Raw genomic sequence first — 25,025 nt, forward strand, 5'->3', positions numbered from 1 at the left:
CGATTTTTTTTGGGTGCTTTTTTGAACCCCCGTTAGTGATGTTTTCCTGGCATCTACTGATATCGACTATACTGTGTAGGTCTGGACACATGATAGCATTTTTCTTTGCACATCACATTTTTCCTTGGCAGCCCAAGGGGGAGGGGGGGGGGTTAAACCCCCTAAACCGCCTAGATCCACCCCTGCAACATCTTATGCCTTCTTCTTCTTCTCAATATTGATTTACTGGTCGGGTTACATTATTTGTGGGTCTTTAAGAATCACCAGATTTCAGAGGATTCAAACTTTCACAACGAAAAACTTCTCCATGTTTCAGTCCTTGCGCGTTGTCGATCTCCAGCTCCAGCAGATATTGGGCGTCAGCGTGCACACCGGTACTACCAGCGCAGTATAGCCACTGTGCTGACGGCCGCACCGCGAGCTTCCGTTGTTTGTATCGGGAATACTCGTAGAGATGGTAGAGAAAGTGCCATCTAAGTTCCATTTCATTGGTTTAAGGTTTGAAAATGAATACTCAATATTGTGTTAAAGTTATATCAGAAAAGATAATCTTAATTTTATAATTCCACGGGGGCGATTTTTAATTTTGCAATCGCCCCCGTGAGCAACCTGACGGGGGCGATTATGGAGCTCACGGGGGCGAATCGCCCACCGCCCCCGTGTATTTTGAGCGCTGCTTATATAGGAGTGCTATGTGTTTTTATAGATTTTTCATTTGTTCATGTTGATGTCATATTGCCATGTCATCTCCTACATCCAACAAGTCTCCAATGGCTACATTTGAAAGCATACCAAAATATTCAGAAGGCAATTTTTAAGTCCTTTTATATAAATGCACTTCATCGATGCATTTTATCTCTCGTGTGCTAACTGTGTTATGTATTCTGATTATAATTGTGTTGTTCTTTTTGGGTACTTTGATACCAGTTTCCAACCACTTAGCATTTAACTTTCCTTTTTGTTGAGGGACAGAAGATTATTGAGCAACGATCAGTTGTATAATTCCTAGCTAGAATAAGCCCTAAAAAAAAAAATGTTGTATTGCCCTTTGCGACTGACCCAAAAATCTTGAAATCTACAGTCGGCTTTTTAAAAAAAAAAATTTCTCCCCATTTTTTTGAGAAAAATAATAATAAAGCATTAAAAACTGAGAAATATTAGCCTAAAAATACAACTTTTTTTTTTTTAGGCCTAATGGTGGATTCATCTGTACAATGAATTATTTACAATATGTGAGAAATTTTATTCAAATACTATATATATTTTCTGTCTATTTTTACTGAATACTATGAAAGAATTAATACTGAAAATGTTTGGTTATTAATTTGAACCTAATATGCATTTATATATTTGCAATTATGTATTGTGATTTTCTTTGGGCCTTTGTTTATTGGTGTATATGTGTGTTTATGTGGGAGTGTGTATTTGTGCATGCATCCTCATGCATTAGAGGGACCAGCTGGTCTTTTTCTTTTTGGGTACTTTGATACCAGTTTCCAACCACTTAGCATTTAACTTTCCTTTTTGTTGAGGGACAGAAGATTATTGAGCAACGATCAGTTGTATAATTCCTAGCTAGAATAAGCCCTAAAAAAAAAAATGTTGTATTGCCCTTTGCGACTGACCCAAAAATCTTGAAATCTACAGTCGGCTTTTTAAAAAAAAAAATTTCTCCCCATTTTTTTGAGAAAAATAATAATAAAGCATTAAAAACTGAGAAATATTAGCCTAAAAATACAACTTTTTTTTTTTTAGGCCTAATGGTGGATTCATCTGTACAATGAATTATTTACAATATGTGAGAAATTTTATTCAAATACTATATATATTTTCTGTCTATTTTTACTGAATACTATGAAAGAATTAATACTGAAAATGTTTGGTTATTAATTTGAACCTAATATGCATTTATATATTTGCAATTATGTATTGTGATTTTCTTTGGGCCTTTGTTTATTGGTGTATATGTGTGTTTATGTGGGAGTGTGTATTTGTGCATGCATCCTCATGCATTAGAGGGACCAGCTGGTCACAAATACACACAGACTCTGAGGGTATGTGTGTAACTGTGTATGAGGGTGAGGTGTACTTGTATGTCATTATATGTTTCATACTTAATGCTACCCTGCAGGCTCGATTGTGTGGACTTTGGACCTAACATTCAAGTACACAGAGAACGTGGTGTGTACACCACACGGGCTGTTCACACGCAAAGCATAATCACACATAGTATACCTATCACCTTAAAATAGTAATATATATATATATATATATTTACAGTACCTATTTATAGATATATATATATATATATATATATACATATATACTGTGAAAGGAAATGAGATAATAATGGTTGGATATCATGGCTGTCTTTTGATTTAAATTACCTAACCTTTATTCTATCATTTTGCATTAATATCTATGAGAATTGTTGAAAATATACTTATGTACATTAATTATCCCACATGTGAATGGGCAAATAAGTGACATTCCAATCAGGATTTAAATACAATGTTTCACTGTACTGTTATTCATTTATTCCACATTTCATACAAGGCTGAATGGGACAATATCATGTGGTTGACTTTGAACTCGTTGATTGGATGCTATTTATATTCTCTGTTGTTAGGCGGAACTTGGATGGCGGGGAATTTCCACCATCCCCAAGACACAAACAGCTTCATGTGATCTTTATTGGAGTTGTATAGCTACATTTTTTTAGAAGCAGCAACTGAATTTAAGCAAATAAAGGATTTAGGTAAGAGTATCATTTGTTTACTATATATCATCTTGTATATAACGATGTGCATGTACTGTTATTTGATTTAAAGTGAAAATCACAACATCTGTGATTGCTTTATATTATAATTATATTTTCTAGTTTGAAGCAAAATATAAGTGTTTCAAATGTTAAGATAACAAGCTGTGCTTCAACCAAGGTCTCCACGTCTTTCTTAGTTCTACATTGTGTGCTATGGAATACAGTGTGTAGATGATACTTTTAATGTTTGTTACATGTTACTGATTTCTGAAAGACAAATAAACTTGAACTTGAACATATAGTTAACAATTAAAGCATTCAAAACCCTTGTAAATTTGATGTTTCGGGGTTGTTTGTAACTCAAGAATGAAATGTGGACTGGTTGAATTAGGGCCTTTGTTGAATACTTTTAGATGTAAGCATTAATTTCTCACATCGTACTCACAAAGAAGTACATAAAAATGAAGTCAAAGTATATTGATCTGCTTTGAACTTCAAGTGCCTACTGGTGATCTATTCTTTCCTCCGAACATATATGGAGGTGTCGTGGTTTAGTGGTTCACTCCCTTGACTCTTAATCCAAGGGTTAAAGGGCAAGTCCACTCCAAAAGTAACTTACTTATAATAGAAGCAGAAAAATCAGACAAACCAATCAAAAAAAAAGTTTGAGCAAAATCAAATAACCAATAAGAAAGTTATGAGTTTTTAATGACATGAACAACTTTGAAAATCACAAGACAAATTGGCAACTCACTCATGAGTCTGTGACATCATTGCCTCACTATCCACTAATTCTTTTCTTTATATTGATTATATAAATTTCCCATTTTCCCTTTAAGAATATTATTTCCTCACACCAGCATCCAAGTTATGTTGATAGTAATATGTTTTTGTGTGGATGCACTAATAATAATATAGAGTGTGTTTTTTTCCAGTTAAATCATAAAAGATGTGAATTTTCATAAACTATTTATATAAGAATCAATGATTATGAATATACAATATCCACTGAAAATGGTATCAATACTTCAAAGTTCATAAAAGATTTATATGTCATGCACGCAATATGATTCAAATCATATAACTTGGGCAAAGGCATGGGGAAATCAAGTTTTGAGGAAAAAGGGAAATTCATGGATAGAAATATATATAAAGCAATTAATGAATAGACTTGAGGAAATGATGTCACAAACTGATGACCAAATTGGCAATTTATGTAGTGATTTCCATTGTTCCATACTTTTTCATACTTTTTCAGTTATCTGATTTTACTCCAACTTTTTTTGATTGGTTTGTCTGAATGTTCTGCTTCTATTGAAAGTAATTTTTTTTTGGAGTGGACTTGGCCTTTAAGGGTTTGAAACCCAGGCTGTCCCTAATCTCCTTTGATAAAAGATTAAGCCACATTTGCCACTCTGCACAAGATGTATGGGTAACTGGTGATAGCTTGGATAAAAGTAATTGCAGGGCCTAGGGAAGAAGATCAGAACTGATGCTGATGAGGCTTCCCTGGCCTGGGTAAACAAAATTATTATATCATTACCAGTGTTTGGTCAGAGATTGGGTTTTGAACTTTCGATAGGGTTTTAGGTTATATTTTTGGTTGGTTAGGCCAAGGGATAGGTATAGTGTAGGGTTCCTGGGTGGAAGTTAGGAAATTAGCAAGAGCTGGTGACCATAGAGTAACTATCACCCAATTTACGTCGTACGTACGTTCCACCTACTCTATTTTTTTCCCTCTAACACATCCAGGAGACGGATATGACAGATCGTGCATCTCAAGTTACTCTAAAGGCCATTTCTTTACCACCGCTGAATCCTACATAGAGAGTTGATTGATGTTGTATCGAATTGAAATCAAGCTTTATAATTAACCTACATAGACTTAATTTATACGGAGACGACCAGGTTCCTGTAGGCGAAGGGTTAAGACGGGAATTAGTCAGTCCTGGCTGATAGATCAACTTTTGCTGTACTTCTAATTGCCCAATCTGATGATTTTTACAAGCTGATAATCTCCAGTTGAAGAATCCATCACAAACAATAAAAGCTTGAAAAAAATACAGTACATTACGGCTACAATTACTGCAGGATTCATGTCAGAGAACCAGTCGATGTGTGGCTGCTAGCTAAAGAATAGATTGCATCTAAACAACTTGCTGCCTTTTAGCCATCTCATTTCTATCTGGAAATATTTAATTGAGTTGGATGTCAAAGGTGGATTATTATTGTTTGTGAATTATATAGAATTTTGATAACTTTGGACTAATTTTTTTTTTGGAATACCTGAATCAAACCATAATTCAAAATGTTGCAAGTTTTGTTTCATTCCTTGCCTGGTGGATTTAAAATCCCAATATCAATAGTTTCTATCTTTGTCCTGAATTTTTATGGATGTAAATCCACACAATTATATAAAATACAAGGGCAAGAAGCTAACTTGATTTTCCCATACCCATGTGATAGTACAGAAGTCACATTACAGCAATCGGCCAGAGCCCCATTTTATCGCTCTACAGATGGGTCATCACTGGCATTGCCTGATGATCAGGTCCATAGATTCAAAGTGCAGATAAGAATTAAAATTGGAAACTGCTCCCTGGATCTTACAATAAGTAATCTAATGAGAAGTGATGAAGGGACATACCTTTCGACTATCTACAAGGACGGACAACTACGTGATGAATACACAACAAGAATTGGGCTGCAGGTAGACTATCCTCCTGGTGAAGCATCGTGTGTCGCAAGTTATGATAAGGGAGGAGACTGGGGTTCAATAGACTGTACAGCTCAGGTTGGGAGTCTATCAGGGAAGATTGAATGCTATCAGGATGGTTTATGGATGCCACTCCTCACTGACACCATTGAAACTCACACATCATTGCAACAGACTATTCTTATCAGGAAATCTCTGCCAGTTTTTTGTTGCTCTTCTACTTTGGATGAATACAAATTAAGATGTGAATGTAATGATACTTGTCTGTATAAAGCTGAAGGTGATAGCAATGACCCTTGTCCTTCTTCATCAGAAACTACAACAATGCCTCCTCTTTCCACTCTCACAGAAAACAATCAAAGTGATTACTATTCCACTGTGACGTCCTCCGTTCCACTTCATACGAGAAATTGCAACTCCAACAAATGTGTGATGATCCACTTGATTCTCTTGCCTATTGAACTTACCTTGCTTTTTTCGGCTTTGTTTTTCCACTATAAGATGAAAACAAGGATCAGAAATAATAAAGATGGTAAATATCCTCCCTTGTTTTGTTTGTGTTTTTCTAACAGATTTTCAAATAGGGACAAATATTAGTGTGAAAGTAAACAACAGTGATTAGTTTACCATAAGCTCACCGCACTATTTACCTTCTTGAATGTATTTATCTGTCATGGATTGACTGATATAGTCAAGGTGGAAGGGTATCCAAACTACCAAAGCGGCTGCAAATGTGATGCCCATGGCTACACAATTTAGCTCATGCACTAGTAGTAGATTGTTGCCTAATTATCAATATTGTATTAACGTTGTACCACATATAGTCCTGTTCTATACATGTTGCCCATTTTACACCTTAATAGCCTTTATAACTTTAATGTACTTGAGTAATCAGAGCTCAGGCAAATAATTGTACACATTTCCCTCTTGTATGTATATATCATCTTCCATAATAATCAAATAAAGTGTCCATATGTGACTTTAAAAATAAATAGGAAAGAGACCACAACATCAATCTTGTTGAATGACTATTGTGCTCTTTTATGATGGCTAAATGAATATATGTCTCCAATCAGTTACACAATGGAGTGCTAGATGGAAATGTTCTATAATTGTAAATAATGTCTTTTTGTGTGTTTGTTTGTGTCGTTCTCACAGATATAGGGAAAAATATTTGTATGAACGTGAACCACAGTGATAAGTTTATCACAGGTTTGAAATTAGTATCAAAATCAACAAAATGAATGAAAGAAAATGATCTCACATCAGTGATTATTCATTCTGTGTTTGTGTTTATTGTAGTCATGCTGCTGTTATCTATTTTGCACTCCATATATAAATGGAATTACGTTACACCATAAGTCACTGATATGAGTTGTTATGCTTCTTTATGTATCATGTCATACCATACCTTTGCTGGAAATGTCTTTTGCACAAACCACTTGGGAAGATATGTGTGCAAGTGTTAAACAGTGTACATGTACATGTATTTGCTATATGTTTATTTTTACTTCTGTACTATGTTTTGGATGTCATGTGTACTACATTTTTATTATTTTTCATGCTGTTTTGGCCATTTGGTCATGTACTTTTCTCAATCCTTGCAGTCTGTAAATAGGTACTTACCAAATTCATGTCTCACTTCATCTCAAAGTTACAAATACAAATACAAATGATGCAAACAAAACTATCGCAATATTCAGTCGCCAAATATATTTTCTCATCACTGGAATATGAACGTAGCTCAATAAAAGTAAAATAAAATTTGAATGTCCCTAACCCTAAGGCATTTCAGAGGTATCATGAATTACACTTTCCTAAATAAAATGATCATATGTACATATCACACATAGTTTCATTTTTTAGAGAAAATTTTTTCCTGGGTGATTACATGGAAAAAGAATTAGAGTTATTTGACATCAAGGATATATGATTAAAACAGTTTAATTTAAAAGTACTCCATAAGTCATCAGCATGTGAATCTGATCATGATTATTGTTTGAAGTGCAAATGCAAAGAAAATTATTATCATTTATTTTATGTTTGTCATTACTCATAAACAAGGTCTTAATTTTTCTCAGAAAGACAGAAGTATTGTTTGATAATGAAACACATTTACAGTGATATAATTTTAGGCCAGCAATGTGATTATATCAATTCAAAATATGCAGTTTTTAAAAATATAATAACCAATTTAGCTTCTCATGATCTATATTCACAAAAAAGAAAATTTTACATATATATTCAAGATTTATTTAAAGGAAATATTATGGAGGGCAGATGTTGAAAGGTATCACCTCTGGAAAAAAAATGTAACCTTTTAAGAAAACATATACAATTAATTTTGTGATATAAGTATAATTTATGCATTTTTCTTTGTAATCATTACAATTATGTGTTTTTTATGTAAGTATTATTCAATTAATAAATGATGGAGAAAAGAAAATAAGAGAAAGGGAGATGCTCCATAATGCCAAGTTACAGCCTTTATTAGTCTAGTTTTCGCATACTTATCCGAGATTTATCGTAAAATATCTTCAATATTATTATTTAGTAAGAATTTACAAATTTTGGCATGATATTTATAGCAGTGAATGATGAAATAAAAATGTCCGTACTTTATTTAAAATAGTTGATTACCCATTATTTACATGACGTTTCTTGATGGAAGAGTTGACCCAAATTATTAACAGCTGAAAATTAGCCTACGTTTCCAAATGACAGCGGCTTGCACAGACACACATGTGATGTTGCACCATGGTACATGTGGCTACCATTAATGACATGTTTGTATCATATTTTTTACAACAGGGTCATTATGCTTTTTTACATGACTGAATATTAAAAACTTAAACCTGCTTGAACCATTCTACCTTGCCGAGATTCATGTGAATCTGATTATTTATGGAGAATCAATAAAATGCGTTTTTTAAACCTTCAACCATCCTTTGTTGACCATTTTCTTTGACATATTAGGTTATTATTCAGTACAGTTACACTGTACATGTATGTGCATTAATTTGCTATCTAAAACACTAACTTATCATTACGAGATAATAAATGCTTTAACCTCGAGTCCTTTTTCGCTTTAAAGTTTTGGGCAAGTGGAAATATTGTTTGGGCAAGTAAATTGAAAACCCACTTGCCCGACAGGGCAAGTGGTGAAAAAAATTCTTGTAGCACCCTGTATTGTCACAAATATTGGAGTGATACTTAAATACCCCTTTTTTCCTTGCCATTTTAAAACATTATCGCAAACAATGCCTCATGTTTATCCAAGCGTGAACAAACACCACAGAAAAATGATAATAAGTGATTCGGGATAAAACACTTTTTCATAAGATGTATAATAATTTACTGTTCATATATGATTTTTAAAATAATTAGCAATTTTCTAGGTGTAAACTTTTTTGGGATTCACACTGTATATATTATATTTGAATTAAAATGTATCATATAATCTCAAGGCATTTTAGAATGTAGCTACATATACTTAACAACTAGAATTTTTAATGTTTCATGAATTTCATAATAATGCCAAGTTACAGTGTATTTTTTTTCTCCCTTAATCGAATCTTGTAAATACATGTATGTGAATCCCATGGTTTGTTTAAATAAAACATACCAAAAAAAAAAAAAAAAGTACAGCCTTTATATTGTCACAAATATGCAATAGTACTTGAACTACTCCTGTTTTTCCTCGTCATTTAAAAACGTTGTCTACGTTTATTGTGCAATTCTGTAATAACATGTAGATTACCGGTATGGTCACTTTTTGCAAACAATAAAGCATAACTGAGTATAAAATTGTCTCCTAGTGCTATTTTTATGTGAATTTTTTGTAAAATGTTGGTAGATGGACTGGTTGACTTGAAAGTTGTGTCTGTGTGACTGTATCTTTGTGTATGAATGACAATGATTTGTGTACTTGTATGTATGATGATGTGTATGAAGTTATATTTCTCTCAAACACATACAGAGGTGGTGTATGATTGTGTCTAAGTTGAGTTTTTAATAAAATAATAAGCCTCTGAAGATTGGAATTTTTAATCATAAATTGTAGGCTACTCCATTCATGTACGTACATGTAACTTGTATGTCGTGATTTTGTGTGTTTTTGTGTGAATTTCTTGTATGATTGTGGTTATTTGGATTTATTGAACAACCCAAGCCTCTGAGGATCTGGAATGCATTCTTATATAATCACAGATAATATGTCATTAATCGTATCAGGACAACTGCCCCCTGTACAATCACCGCCCCCCCCCCCCCCCGAAAACTACTCCAAATGACAATAACACCAGGGAAATTACCCCCCCCCCCCAAGGACAATAACCCCCCACCCCATGGTATTCCCCCCTAGGACAATTACCCCTCCCCAGTGAAATTACCCCCTGTCCATTAAAGGGGAGGTCCACCCCGATAATAAGTTTGTTTTAATTTATTTTTTATTTTATTTTTTTTGGGGGGGGGGGGGTAATTGTCCAGGGGGGGGGGGAGTGATTGTCCAAGAGGCAGAATTTTCAAAAGGGGGGGGGGGTAATTGTGCACAGAGAGGTGTGTGATTGTCCAAGGAGGTAATTTTCTGGGGGTAGGGGGGGGGGGGTAATTTCCCAGGGCTAATTGTCCCGTTGGTAATTGGCTGGAGGAGGGGGGGGGGGGTTATTGTCCAGAAGGTAATTGTCCTAGAACAGTCATTAATATATTGTTTTAAGTTATGAAAATCTAAAACAATACATTTCTTGCGGCATTACCTCATACCCCCTCTCCTACACACATAGAAACACTTTTGTTCAACACAATGCAGGCCTGCTTCTCCCCGGCCGTGATTTCTGGGGAAATCAAAATGGCGGACAATAAGAGGAACCGGCGTCGTGCACTCAGCCGTGGCGCCCAGTCCACACAGTGTTAGAGTTCAGTGGTGTGTGAGTGTGTTGTGTGTGCGTGAATGTGTGTGAGTGGGTGGGTTTGCATGCATGTGTGCATTTATACTGTGAGGAGTAGATTATGTCCGAGCGAATACATTATTTAGTTTAGGAACTATCTTAAAATCGCTAAAATATAGCATTATTTTAGGTCCTCTAGAAAGGAAAAACCCTGCATGACTCATACATTTTGTACAATTGACATTTTAGTCATATTGTGAATTGACATTGGGAAAGTTGTCCAGAAATAACTTTAAAAAATTAATCTTCCTCTGATTTGCACTAAACTTTCACCAGTCTGCTTCTCAAACACATAGCTCCGCTCTGCTGGTAGCAAACTAGGCACAACTGCTGTATGAAGCAACCTTTCACCAGGCTCAAAGGCTGCTAGGGTAGGCAGGCAAGTAGGCATTGATACTGGAGATAACAGGAACCACAAGAAAGCTGTGACTGGCTTGTTTCATAGAAGAGATTGATGCAGTAACCCATTGAAGTTGGTCATTATGACCAATTTCATTGACTTATAAAAGATTCTTTCCAAAGTATTGGGTGTCATTTAAGCGATTTTGTCTTGTTATGTTGTTTTGATGATAAATATCACCCATGATGTTTATGATTTGATAGTTGAATATCTTAATCCCCAATCATTATCTAGGAATTATACTGTACAAACTGGCAATCATGTTAACATCCATGATTCTGATCAGGCGTCAGCTATTAAATAGATCTGCATACATACATGTACATATTTCCACAACACGCTTATATACTCTAAGGCAGATAAGCAAAATGTAGTGTCGCGAAAAGACACATCCGGAACACAAAAAGCCTAATAGTCACTTACATGCATGTTTGTTAAATTAAGTTAAGTTAAGTTCTGAATGAAAGTTTAGCTAACATTAAAACTCATTGAGATGCATTGACCAGCTCCATATCCTAACGACGTGAATTTACAGTACCTCAGTGTGATAAAATTATGATTTTTAACAAATATGCATTTTGAGTTCTGGACACGTCTTTTTGTGCTACTACATTTCGCTAAGCTACCTAACACAGCATCCAAAAGTGTAGTGATCACACATAAGAGCAGAAAGGAAATCAAAAAGGTATACATACTTCTTAACAAACTTCTGAAGCTCCTCTTTGGTTGGGGTTGGTCGGCCTTCCTGATGGTCTGAGATGAACGATTCTACCGTCGAGACTTCCTCAGACCAGTCTGTTACACTCACTGATGCTAGTCTGCAGGGGATACACAAGATAAGAAGAGAATCATCATATCAGAATTTTTTGGGGGGAGGGGTGATGAAGTCTGCACTCCTGACTCTGACACAAAAATAATGGCTGCCAATAATAATAATCTTTTTTAAAGTCCACTCCAAATTTTATCAAACCGAAAATGGAAATTCTTTTTGCCCAATTGATCGTGAGCCCAGCAGCAACTGAGCAGCGCCAGATCGACGTTGCTCTATCCCTTCAATGTTGAATGCCAAACAAGGTAGCAGCAACTCCTGTCTTTTAACGTCTTTTGGTATGACGCGGCCGGGGTTTGAACCCACGACCTCCCGGTTGTGAGGCAGACGCTCTACTGACTGAGCCGACACACCGGTACAATCATTCCTAATTTGGGAGAATGATAACTACTTTTGGTCCTTATACTAATGTTAAAAACCCTAGATTGAATAGGTGAGAAAATAAAGGGGAAAAAAAAGACAGAATATAAAAGATGAGGGAAAAGGGGGAAGAAAAGCATAAAAAGAACATTAAAGCCCCCCCCCTCCCCCCACATACACACACACACTGCCCCTCATTAGTGGCCTTACTTGCATTTCACTCATTGAGAAGATCGATTTACCCCCCCCCCCCCCCCCCCCTATCCATGAAGCTATTGCCCTTTCAAAGGCTTGGCCCATGCTAAGCTACTGTCTAACTGTCTATGACCGTATCAAAGAGAGGTTATTTACTTAAAAAAGGAAAAGATTAGGGAGGGATAATTTAACCTGGAATAGTAAAGATCTTACCTTTCTGATAAATCTGAGCCTGCACCACTGAGCTGATCACTGCTCTTTGATCCATTGCTTTGCCTCCCTCTTGATACTGATGATGTATCAATTAAATTATTGTCTTCCTCTGTAGCATAAGAAAAAAGAATAATAATAATTACATTTAAAAAAAAGTTAGAGACATTTTTACGATTGACCTTTAATAAAATGCAACATTCTATCTTAGGACATCTATAAAACACAACTAATTGCCTCGAATACAGATTTGACTAATAATTTGCAAGAATATTAGAAGAAATTACACACTGAAAGGGGTACTATACAAAGAAGAAAGCAGTTCAAACAATGTACTGCATCATACAAATTCCAGCCCTGCTTCAATCAAGTATTAAAACATAAAGGTGATTCTTCTAGCGCTCCAATGGATCTGGTATGCATCCGGCAGAGCCTCTATACGATACGTTCAAGGAAATCCAACCTTAATAGCAATAACTTTGACTGCGCGCAGTCGAAAATGATGCCTCCGCCATAGAGCGATTTCACAAACCAAAACAGAACCAATTTTCCAAATTCAAGTTTAATTGTAATCCATTGATAACAGGTTCTCAGAATATCGTGATTACAACCTATTTTTCATATACATTTTTGACCCTTTTATCTTGGATCTCATGACCCTAAAATCTAATCAGTTCATTGGCCTTGCAAGATACATACATGTCTTGAGTTTGATGGTAATCCGTCCATCGGTTCTAAAAATAATGTGATCACAAGCTATTGTTTCATATAAAATGAGCACCATGACCTTTGACCTTTGACCTCATGACCCCAAATCTAATCAGTTCATCGGCTAAGCAAGATACATACATGTCCTGCGTTTGGCAGTAATCCATCAATCAGTTCTTCAGATAACGTGATCACAAGTTATTTTTGCATACATAATGAGCACTGTGACCTTCGACCTTTGACCTCATGACCCCAAAATCTAATCAATTCATCGGCTCTGCAAGAAACATACATGATCTAAGTTTGATGGTAATCCGTCCATCGGTTCTAAAAATAATGTGATCACAAGCTATTGTTTCATATAAAATGAGCACCAAGACCTTTGACCTTTGACCTCATGATCCCAAATCTAATCAGTTCATTTGCTCTGCAAGATACATACATGATCTAAGTTTGATGGTAATCTGTCCATTGGTTCTAAAAATAATGTGATCACAAGCTATTGTTTCATATAAAATGAGCACCATGACCTTTGACCTTTGACCTCATGACCCCAAATCTAATCAGTTCATTTGAGATACATACATGATCGAAGATTGATGGTAATCCGTCCATCGGTTCTAAAAATAATGTGATCACAAGCTATTGTTTCATATAAAATGAGCACCATGACCTTTGACCTTTGACCTCATGACCCCAAATCTACTCAGTTCATTTGCTCTGCAAGGTACATACATGATCTAAGTTTGGCAGGAATCCATAAATCAGTTCTTGAGATAATGCAATCACAAGCAATTTTTGCATACACAATGAGCACTGTGACCTTTGACCTCGTGATCCTAAAATCAAATAAATTCATTAGCTTCGCAAGATACATACATGACCTAAGTTTGGCAGGAATCCATCTATCGGTTCTTGAGATAACGCGATCACGAAAACAGGACGTACGGACAACCCGAAAACATAATTTGCCTCCGGATACTTCGTAACGGAGGCATAAAAATGCAAACAAAGCAATAAAAAGACAATACAATATATGTATCACAAATATTTCTACATACCTTTCAGCATAGAAGACCCTTCAGTATGTGGAGTATCTATTCTCGGATGTTGCCAACGTCTTGATGATGTTGATGATGATGATGATGATGATGCTTGTGTTGCCTTGGAGATGGTTTCTCTCCTTGTCTCATCCCCATCATCATCCAGCATAACAGGGGAGTAGTCTGTGGGTATACTATGCTGAGGAGACCACTGGGAAGAGCCGCTATTCATCAAGCCTAGGAATAGAGGGTGAACAGCAAGGATAGATGATGATTTGAAAACAGAAGCAACTTGTGACAGGTAAACTTGGGGCCACGACCCCCCCCCCCCCCCCCCCCGTTAATACGGTAATAATAATAGGCATTTCTATAGCGCCATCTATCTAGAAATTCTATTCGAAGGCGCATTTATTATTACCCCAGCTTTAGCCTAGCTGCCATTACAGCGCTCCAGCATTTCAAGGAATTATTTCCTGCCAGGTACCCATTTACATCACCTGGGTTGAGTGTGGCAAGTACAGATCAATGTCTTGCCAAAGGACATTAGTGCCGTGGCGGGACTCGAATCGCGGACCTTGTGATCGATAGTCCGGGGACGTATTCACTCGACCACGACACAATTGACCATCCTCCTGTCATGGAAAACTATTTAGCCTTTGAAGGGCTTCACTTTTGTGCTTTTTCACCCTGTACCCTCAGGTAGGAGTAGAGGGTGAACAGCAAGGATAGATGATGATTTGAAATGGAACCAACCTGTGAAAGGTAAACTTGGGGTTCCCTTACACCCCCCTCCCCTCCCCTCCATGTTATCTATTTTAGACACAGTCGATCATCTTTTCTTCATGGAAAAGTATGTACGGTAGCCTTTCAAGGGCTCCACTTATGTACTTTTCCCCCTTTTTCCTTGGGGTCCAAAACAAGATAATGGGATTCTATGTATACCAGGCCGTAACTATCTGGACATTATAGGGGATCTGCAGGGACGTTTTAGGGGGGGGGGGGGGTGTTTTACACAACACCTGTCAATCTTGCCCTGTCCTTACACTCCATTGTAATATTTTGATATAATCGGCTTGGTAATGAAAGACAAGTGCATAAATTGTTATACCTGTCACTGATTTTTGTTCCATGTTAAACTGAAATTCAAATATGTAATTTCTTTTGAATAGTCGCACAAACATTCAGCAACTCAGGGTTACATCTAAAAGTATTCAACAAAGGCTATAATTCAACCCGTTGACCTTTTATTCCTGAGTTACGAAAAACACAAAAAACATTACAATTTAATACAAAGGATATGAATAATTTATTTTTAAAATATGTTAATTATTATGTGTTTTTTTAGGTTGTATATTAGGTTAATAAAATCATTTCAATTGGAGTCAATACTATAAGACTAAAAAGAAGATGCAAAAAAAAATTACTCACTCTGCCTTACTGGGCTCTGAAGACCATGGTTGGAGGTCGGGTCGTATCCATGGAGAGGCTTGTAACCTGTATCAGCCTGGTTAAAGGTCATTGCAGTTTTATTCTCCCCGCTCAGCTTGCTGGCTATCTGCTGTAAGCCGCCCTTCACTGTCTCCCCAAGAGATTCAATGGTGACTGGCTCTGTAGGATGATATTTTAAATTTGTTTAACCCCTGCTGTGCCATTACAAGTTATGTTACAAATTGTTTTAAGTTGTTCTCTGTAGGTTTCCATGGCAATTGAGTATTTACGACTGGAGGCTTTCGGTGATACCATGTGGTAGCCTTTTGACGAAAGAATATATCAACAGCATTTTCACTAAGGCTACCACATGGTCTTACCAAGAAAGTCTGTAATTTTTGAGTGGTCAAAGTATGAATCTGTACATAATACTCATACCATGTCATAGGCAGATTGAGGTAGAGAGAAGCAAAGGGGTCACCCCCCCCCCCCTCCCAACAACAAAAAAAATGAATAGGGGAAAAATAAGGTCAGAATAAATTTGATACGACCCATTCCTGCATGACCACTGCCTTAACACATGACCACTGCCTTAACAATTGATTAGACTAATGATAATTATACAAATTAAAAAAAAACTATCTTTGCAAACTGAAAGTGGGTTTTAACAGGAAGAAACATAATACCTCTACATGTAAACTCAAGGACAGAAAGCAGACTTTTCAAATACATCTCATTGCATTTGTTTAGGTGTGTATGGCACGGTAAATAAGCATCTTACTCTGTGATACAACTGGAGTATTCCCAAATCCTTCCATCTTCTTGGTGGTGCCCTCTATTGACTGCCTTGTGCCATGTGTCATGTGACCCTGCTTCCAAGCATGATTGGATGGTCTGCTGTGTGTGACCTCTGTGTCAAATAACCTCTCACTCAAAGCCTGTACAAACAAAATGAAAATATTCATCACCATAAAATATTCACCTGAAGACAACTATACAAATTTGTCTCTTCCTCCAGAATTTTTTTACTTATTACGTAGTAATTCTGTAAATAGTACTTTTTAGGATTACTACTTGAAATGCACTAGCTGTGCACTGAGAATGGCTACCGGAGCTATAGCTACGGTATTGACTTCTAAATCTTTTTGGAAGTGAATATGGGACATTATAACTGTATTATGAATACGTGCTATTAAAGAACAGAATATTATATTTATTCCAGAATACAGATTTATTTGTCTATTTATTTATTCAAGCAAATGAGCTGAAATCTGATCACTGAATTTCTCTTTTAACAATAAACTCAGAAAATTCTGTATTTGGAAAAACATGCAGTTTACTAACTGGATTACATGAACTTAAACTTGAAAATGAAAGAATTCATGCCAAAATGAAATAGAACACTCTCCTAGGTTTGGAGGAAGTTCAAAGGTTAAACCAAGAGTTCCTAAGGTAAAGTTAATTTCTTACTTACCTTAGCTGCTTTTCTCACAGCAACGTAGGGGGCCATACCGTGGAGGGGGTCAGGGGGACCACTGCACTCTGTTGTTGAAAAAGAAAAAGCACATATGTTAGGACAAATTATAGTCTACTGATTTATGGAGCCATGTGTCAACCTCTCCATTCCATAATATTACAGAAAATTAAAACAAAATTCATGTCACTATGAAATTGAAAATTTATACTCATAAACCATGGTAGATCTGTGCGTTTTGTTGGTACCAAATGAATTGAAAGTTTGGGGTGACAAAAAAGGCTGCACATAACAAAGGTCCTAGCAAGGGGTGCTGTCAGAGAAATGTAATTATATACATGTACATGTATACAAAAAATATATTGGAATAATGTCAATTTCATCACAACATTTCATCGCAAGATTGTTAGGTCATAAAGCCGGTATATGCATGTACCATCTAAATTAGGCTTAATGTTAGCTAAACTTTCATTCAGATATGTCAAAAAAGAACTTTTAATTAACAAACATCATTAATTATGCACTTTGCATTCTGGAAGTGTCTTTTTCAGGTAAATACATTTCACTAATTTTCATTTCATTTTTCATTTCATTTCATTTCATTTTATTTCATTCGTCATATAAAAAACATACATGATTAAAACATTGATATTTACAGATAAGTAAAGTACATACAAATAACATGACGAAAGACAAACATAAAATACATATATATATACGAATGAGGAACCAGCAAGAAAGAACATTTAAGTCTTGTGTGGGGCTGGTCCCTAGCGACAACTTTAACCTATAAAACTTAACACCTAACACATAACAACTAACACCTAACATCTAAAACCTGATTGCATATATAAAAACTAATAAAATACTATTCACAAAAACGTAATTGTTTGTATCTTCTTTTAAATGTATTCAGAGTTGGGCTTGATTTAACGTTAGGAGGTAACTCATTCCATAAAATTGGTCCTTTAAAGAAAATTGAATTTTTAGAGACAGAAGTTTTGATAAGTGGTAAATGAAAATGAGATGATTGTCTAGTTATATATGAATGTACTTCAGAATTTAAAAGAAATTTGTTTGATAGACTAGGAGGAATAATACCTTTATGACATAAAAACATAATCTATCTAAATAAAACTTTATTCTAAGAATAATGAATATTTTTAACAAACTTATAAATAAGACTTACTTGCAGATGATTGGATCCCCTGAGCTTTACGTCTTAGACCTTCACAGTAAGATGGATGGCCTTGCTCAACCAAATGAAGCATTATCTTAAGAACCTAATAAGACAAATGACAAAACATTGACCAGTGGTATATGAAGATGATATATAAAAAGAAAATACCAGCTGGTGGTCTAATAGGGTTTTAACATGTCAAAGCAACAAGTTTCAATTGAATTTTGAAACAACAGGTTAAAATTCCACTGCAACATTTTCATATAATATATTTTAAATAATTGTCATTTGAAAATGATTCAAAAAATGGTTCAGCTTCCAGGAGACCAGGACCCATCAGCAGGACCTGGAAAGGGGCTTCAAGCTTCATTCACATCAGTTCTTACTCCTTCAAAGAAACACTCTGACACATTTGAATTTCTGTTTGTGGATTACCATGATACGGTATACAGGAAATTCCTCTGGTGAAAATAAAATCCTCTCTCTCTTCTGTTGACAGCTCTTTATTTGCATTATTTGTCCATGATTCTATCCCCACTTTCTCTCTTTAACAAAGCTTTCTCTTTTTCTACACTGTTCTCCCACTTCTTCTTTTTTGGTGATCTGCACAAATATCTATAATAAATAAATGTCAAACACTTCAGCTTTTTGTGTGTGTGTGTGTGTGTGTGTGTCTCTCTCTCTCTCTCTCTCTTGCTCTCGCTCTCTCTCTCTCTCTCTCTCCCTCTCTGCCCCATCTCGCTTTATTTCTCTCTCTTGCATTGTTACTATTTACAATTGATTACTTTTATCTGATTCTTTCTATTATAACCTTTTGCCTTGTCCTTTTTCTCTCTTGCTCTCTCTCTCTCTCTCTCTCTCTCTCTCTCTCTTTCTGCCTATATTTCTTTATTTCTCTCATTTTCCCTGTTACTTCTTTGTTGAATTTTCTTCATATTCTACCTTTCTCCTTGCCATTCTTCCTTTTTTTTTCATTCTACCTCTCTTTCTTCATACCCATGATACACCTAGCTCTCTGTCTTTTGCCCCCTTACCTTATTTGCCAATCTCACTTGTTGGTCTCTCTCTCTCTCTCTCTCTCTCTCACCCCCCCCCCCCCCCCCCCCTCCTCCCCTCTCTCTCACCCCCCCCCCCCCACCCCCTCTCCCTCCCTCTCTCTCTGTCTCTCTGTTTATGTCTCAACCTCAGTCATTTTTATATATACAACTCACTCATAGATCCTAATCAAATAATTGGTCAAATGTGATCACATGTGATTAATTTACTGGGTCTATCCAATGTTTCTTTTAAATGAAAAAGCGGACAATAGTTTCACTTTCCAGTACTATCCAACAATTTTTTTAGCATGTGAAGTGCAGCAGAGGTTAGTTTACTCATACTGTGGTGGGCCTATTAAGCCTTTTATTAAACTTGGGATTCATTTGTCAATGATAATGGCACAAAGCAATCTTGACATTAATTATTTTTTACATCAAGTAACAAGGATCTAGGAGTTTCATTATATGAAACAAATGATGCCGGTTTTCATTCTTTCATTATAAGATCTATCTGCTCTTGTTGAGGCTGTACATACATGTATGCACCTACTGTACATACTCAGCCTGACAACTTTGCTAGCTGCATACAGTCTCAACTCGAGTGCAGATAGAACGTAAAATAAATTAATTCACATGCATTATTTGTATACTAGAGCCATACCTTGTATTTGATGTGGCACGATTTCTTCTCTAGTCTCTCCACCAGGAAGTCAACCAAACATTGACAATTACTTCCAGATTCATATGTAATATCTGTGAATTTAAGAGAATCATAAACAAGTCATGTAGAATTGTAAACTCAACATAGAAAGTACATTTGACACACATATTTGCTAATAAAAATCAAGAAATTAATCAAAACTATTTAAAGTGCTTGTAATATGTGTATTTTTTTCCTTCTTCCTGAAGAACATCCAAGAGAACTCTCTTAAATACAATATCTAAAACATAACACTTGCATGCTAATGCTCACTTACAATAGAGCACTTGAATCTTTCTCACACTGGACCAAATTTTCCTGTATTTCTAATAAAATTACTCTACTTGACTCAACCAAACCCATGAGTGGTCAGTCTGGTCTTCAAAGAATTTAATGATTCATTTACATTACAACCTTCCACCAGTCTCATATGATTAAGATTTGAAAGGAACCGCTGTGAAGCAATTTGGAAAGGTGGATTATGTACTACCTTACATGTATATAAGAATTGGAGTATAGTGTTTTGTGTTGGAATCACCAACATTATAAGAAGTATATCCAATCTTGCTGAAAGTCACATTTGCAGAATGCAGAAATGTGAATATGGGACTACAAGTACAAGTTGCATGTAGGTTGTTTGATCCAAATACTTCAGTTCATTTTGTTTTCTTTTGAATACGACAGAATTAGAAGAGCAATTATTTTCATGTTATTTTCCAAAATGACATAAAAAGAATGTGAAACTGGAACTTAAGTTCTTTCAAAACATGACCGACACAACAGCAGTGTTGGGGGTGGGTAGGGGGGTAGGGGGGTAAGAGAATGCAATGACCAGTGCCAGATACAGGGGAGAGTGGCATTTATGGTAGATAATCTGCCATGATGTTGGAATGAAAATAGCATTTACTGTAGGATAATTCAGTGCAAATCGTCTCATACGAGCTATGTCTCTTCATCCTTTTCTATTTATTTCATCCAAAAATGAGAAATATCTTGATTATGACCATTTTATAGCGTTATTACTACAAGGTCATACCATGACATTTTCATTTTTCTTAATTTAATGAATGGACATATGATATATGTGACTCAAGACACATGGCAAATAATCACCCAACATCAGATAAGCATAAGAAGGAAGGGGATGAACATTCGCAATAGTGAAAATGGCCAATGAGAAGGAACATTTCTATAATAAACACAGAAAACTTGCCTGCTATTTCCTTGAAGAGATAACCAGGAGTTGGAATATCATCGTCCTGAGTCGCCTTCAAAAGCAATGGCCACTGTCAAACAAGAAAAATGTTTCATATTGTTACCAAGCGCGTAGCCAGGATTTAATTTCAGGAAGGGGGGAGTTTCCCCCCTCCCGTGCGAAGCGCAAAAGCTTTGACGTTTCATCAAATTATTAGAGAAAGAAGACGATTCGTTGTACCGTTCTCGACTCTTAATCTTTTTTCTTCCTACGTCCTCTTCCTTTGTTCTTTTATTTATTTTTTTTTTTTTTTTGGCCAGCGTTTTTTTGTGGCGATGCCCCCACAGCCCCCTCCCCCTGGCTACGCGCCTGATTGTTACCAACTATTAGCACATCTACATTACACAGTATTCATTTTTTCATTTTTTCGTTTTATCTTTATCTTGGGGCACATATTTTAATACGAGTGCATTCCGTCCTCGACTCTTAATCCTTGTCTGAATTCATTTCCCCCCCCCCCTCCTGCTGCGCGAAGCGCGGAAGCTCTGACATTTCATTAAATTATTAGAGAAAGAAGACGATTCGTTGTACCGTTCTCGACTCTTAATCTTTTTTCTTCCTACGTCCTCTTCCTTTGTTCTTTTATTTTTTTTTTTTTTTTTTTGGCCAGCGTTTTTTTGTGGCGATGCCCCCACAGCCCCCTCCCCCTGGCTACGCGCCTGATTGTTACCAACTATTAGCACATCTACATTACACAGTATTCATTTTTTCATTTTTTCGTTTTATCTTTATCTTGGGGCACATATTTTAATACGAGTGCATTCCGATGGTGGGTTGCGGGCGGGCGCGCGTCTGTGTGAAGTTATTTACCGTAATATAGGTATTGTGTAGCGGTTTGCCATGAAACCTGTGAAAAAGTGTACGTATTAGGCCTCGAATTACATAAAATTTGGGTCAAGGCCACTTTTCTTGAGAGGGCACAAATCCACTGAAAGGGGCACAAATCTATCCAAAGGGGCACAAATCTATCCTAAGGGGCACTAAGGCCAAAGTGGAAAGTGCGCGTAAAATCACCTCACGCCGTTTTCATGGAGCTCACTACTCCCCCCCCCCCCCCCCCCCCCCAACTGAGCGAATTATCGGCCGGCGCGATTTTCAAATTTTTGGGAGCAAAACAAAATAGTGCTCACTACCCCCTCTCCCCGCTTATTAACAGGCTGGCTGTTTGGCGCTAAATATTCTTCCACGAATTGGGCCCCCTCTTTGGTCCCCTCCCCTCCCACCGGCTGGATCCGCCCGTCAGGTAGGTGGAGGGTGGAGGGAGTGGGAGTGGGGAGTATCCCCCTTTGACGTTTCATTAAGTTATTAGAAAAAGAAAACTTTCGTTGTATCGTTCTCGACTCTTTATCCTTTTCTGAATTCCACGGGAAGCTTAGACGTTTTTAATAAATAATTAGAGAAAGAAGACGATTCGATGTACCTTTTTTTTACTCTTTATCCTTTTCTGAATTCCATGGGAAGCGCGGAAGCTTGTATGTTTTTAATAAACTATTAGAGACAGAAGACGATTCGTTGTACCGTTATCGACCATTAATCCTTTTCTGAAATCAATTCCCACCCCTCACGCGCGAGGCGTGGAAGCTATGACGTTTTAATTAAAACGTATGGGAAAGAAGACGATTCGATTTATCATTATCTCAACTTTTAATCCTCTTCTGATTTAATTCCCGAGAAAATTCCAAGTTTTTCACTGATTAAAAAATCTAAAAACGCACCAAAAAAGGTCACAACGCGAAATGAAGATGTTGAACCAACGATGGGTAAACAAAACTTCCTGATGTTCATTGGTCCAAATAAAAAGGATGGAGATGGATTGAAAAACTAAGCAGGAGTCATTTCGGTTTTTGTGCCGATAATTATTGTTTTTAGAGCTCCATAGGGGCAACAAAACCTTGCCGATAATTATTGTTTTTAGAGCTCCGTAGGGGCAATAAAATCTTGCCGATAATTATTGTTTTTGGAGCTCCGTAGGGGCAGCGAAGGCATGCCGATAATTATTGTTTTTGGATCTCCGTAGGGGCAGCGAAGGCATGCCGATAATTATGTTTTTAGATCTCCGTAGGGGCAACAAAGTCTTGCCGATAATTATGTTTTTAGATCTCCGTAGGGGCAGCAAAACCTTGCCGATAATTAATGTTTTTAGATCTCCGTAGGGGCAACAAAACCCTGCCGATCATTATTGTTTTAAGATCTCCGTACGGGCAACAAAACCTTGCCGATTATTATTGTGTTTAGAGCTCCGTACGGGCAACAAAACCTTGCCGATAATTATTGTTTTTAGAGCTCCGTAGGGGCAACAAAACCTTGCCGATAATTATTGTTTTTAGATCTCCGTAGGGGCAACGAAGTCTGTTTGAACATACAAGTCGGGGTTGACTTATGATGACTATAATGTCGGCAAAACTTTTGTGGATTAAGATATAGTGGCCGTAAACGGTTTGATTTTGAAAAGGGCATTCCGGCCAGTGAGAGGGGCATGGCGGCAAATTGCCGATTGCCGGTGGGTAATTCGAGCCCTGCGTATACTAATATCAACGTTTATTTTATATTTGTATTTGTATTTATTAACATTTATTTCCTTCTCAACAGTACAATATAAAACACAATGTATATATACTGTACATGATATACGTAACAATTATTTCAACATAGAGTATACAGTAAATAATTCAGATACGGAAGGAGGCTAAAACCCGGAAAGCATAGCTTGAGTTGGGAATGCCCATAATAAATTAACACAGTTACCGAGAGAACTATCCGAAAAATACTCTGAAAATAACAAGAAAATTGACACGAAACTGGTAATAAACATAACGACTTTTAACTCATGATCTTCATTTGGATATTTAATGAATATTTACTTCATTTTGGGTAGAGTCTATGTTTTACTATTACTATTAGTAGGGTATCTCCACGCAGGCCTGTCTCCACGCCAGAGTTACGTCTCAAATTTTGGATAGGTTTCTGAACAAGCACCGAATAAGCATCATCTGCATAAACAAGGATCGTCTTCGTAAACGCAGCCAGACACGTCCGCATTTTTGCAGAAGTTTCTCATTTCCGATCCTCGCGTTGGCGATGCGAAAACGGATTCCGCATTGAATTTGTAGTATTGTACAGAGACTTTCACGTTATGAGCAAAATATCCCCGGGAAGAAGGACAACCCATAAAAGTAGACGGTGAACTGGGGTTATTTTCTTATGCGGAATCCGTTTTTAGCATCGCCAGCGCGCAGTTCAGCCAGGAAACAGAAACTCACAGAGCGCCGATGAAGAAAAAAAAAAAGATCCTTAAAGGACCTTATTTTTTACTAGGATGCAATATATCCACATTTACGAGGATATGCTCGTTTATGCGGACAATCCTCATTCTCGGACAAGCGCCCCTACTAGTACTGGTAGGTGGTATTAAAGTGCGATTTATTTTGCACAACTGTCATGAAGTTGAATCCAACACGATATCGGGCAGATAGGACTACAATGTAAGAAAATCTAAAGAGTCATGTCTACTCGACACTGAATCTGGGCTCATGCACACGCAATAATCCAAATAAAACCTTCATTTAAACATACAACAAAAATCCTAACAGGATGAACTTTACTCTTACTTTATTGACGAAAGCTACTTTCCCAATTACTCCAGAGAAAAAATCATTTGGCGCTGCCATTTTTTGCTTTTTCACCGTTCCAAATATTAGCGGTCCATACACTTGATTTTTGTTTCAAATCAAAACTATGCAAATTAAGTGACTGCATATTCAATATAAAGCTTATAACCACATC

At 36.6% G+C, this 25,025-nt stretch overlaps 2 protein-coding genes across 2 annotated transcripts; one reads left to right on the top strand and one right to left on the bottom strand.

The window, feature by feature from the left end:
- The first annotated feature begins 2,636 nt into the window (after nucleotides 1–2,636).
- Nucleotides 2,637–6,414, top strand: LOC115923575. The gene is made up of 2 exons (XM_030984550.1): nucleotides 2,637–2,758; nucleotides 4,514–6,414. The coding sequence occupies exon 2, from the start codon at nucleotides 5,070–5,072 to the stop codon at nucleotides 6,072–6,074; it is 1,005 nt and encodes a 334-aa protein (XP_030840410.1). The 5' UTR covers nucleotides 2,637–2,758; nucleotides 4,514–5,069; the 3' UTR covers nucleotides 6,075–6,414.
- A 3,680-nt stretch (nucleotides 6,415–10,094) lies between these two features.
- On the bottom strand, nucleotides 10,095–24,935 carry LOC753839 (AP-4 complex accessory subunit tepsin). The gene is made up of 10 exons (XM_030984551.1): nucleotides 24,851–24,935; nucleotides 21,201–21,273; nucleotides 19,949–20,040; nucleotides 18,260–18,353; nucleotides 17,071–17,138; nucleotides 16,378–16,534; nucleotides 15,597–15,776; nucleotides 14,187–14,405; nucleotides 12,421–12,529; nucleotides 10,095–11,641 (listed from the first exon to the last, which is right to left on the bottom strand). The coding sequence occupies exons 1-10, from the start codon at nucleotides 24,908–24,910 to the stop codon at nucleotides 11,446–11,448; spliced, it is 1,248 nt and encodes a 415-aa protein (XP_030840411.1). The 5' UTR covers nucleotides 24,911–24,935; the 3' UTR covers nucleotides 10,095–11,445.
- Nucleotides 24,936–25,025: the final 90 nt, after the last annotated feature.

The sequence above is a fragment of the Strongylocentrotus purpuratus genome, unplaced genomic scaffold, assembly GCF_000002235.5.
Source record: "Strongylocentrotus purpuratus isolate Spur 01 unplaced genomic scaffold, Spur_5.0 spur5_scaffold_14, whole genome shotgun sequence".
NCBI lineage: Eukaryota > Metazoa > Echinodermata > Echinoidea > Camarodonta > Strongylocentrotidae > Strongylocentrotus > Strongylocentrotus purpuratus.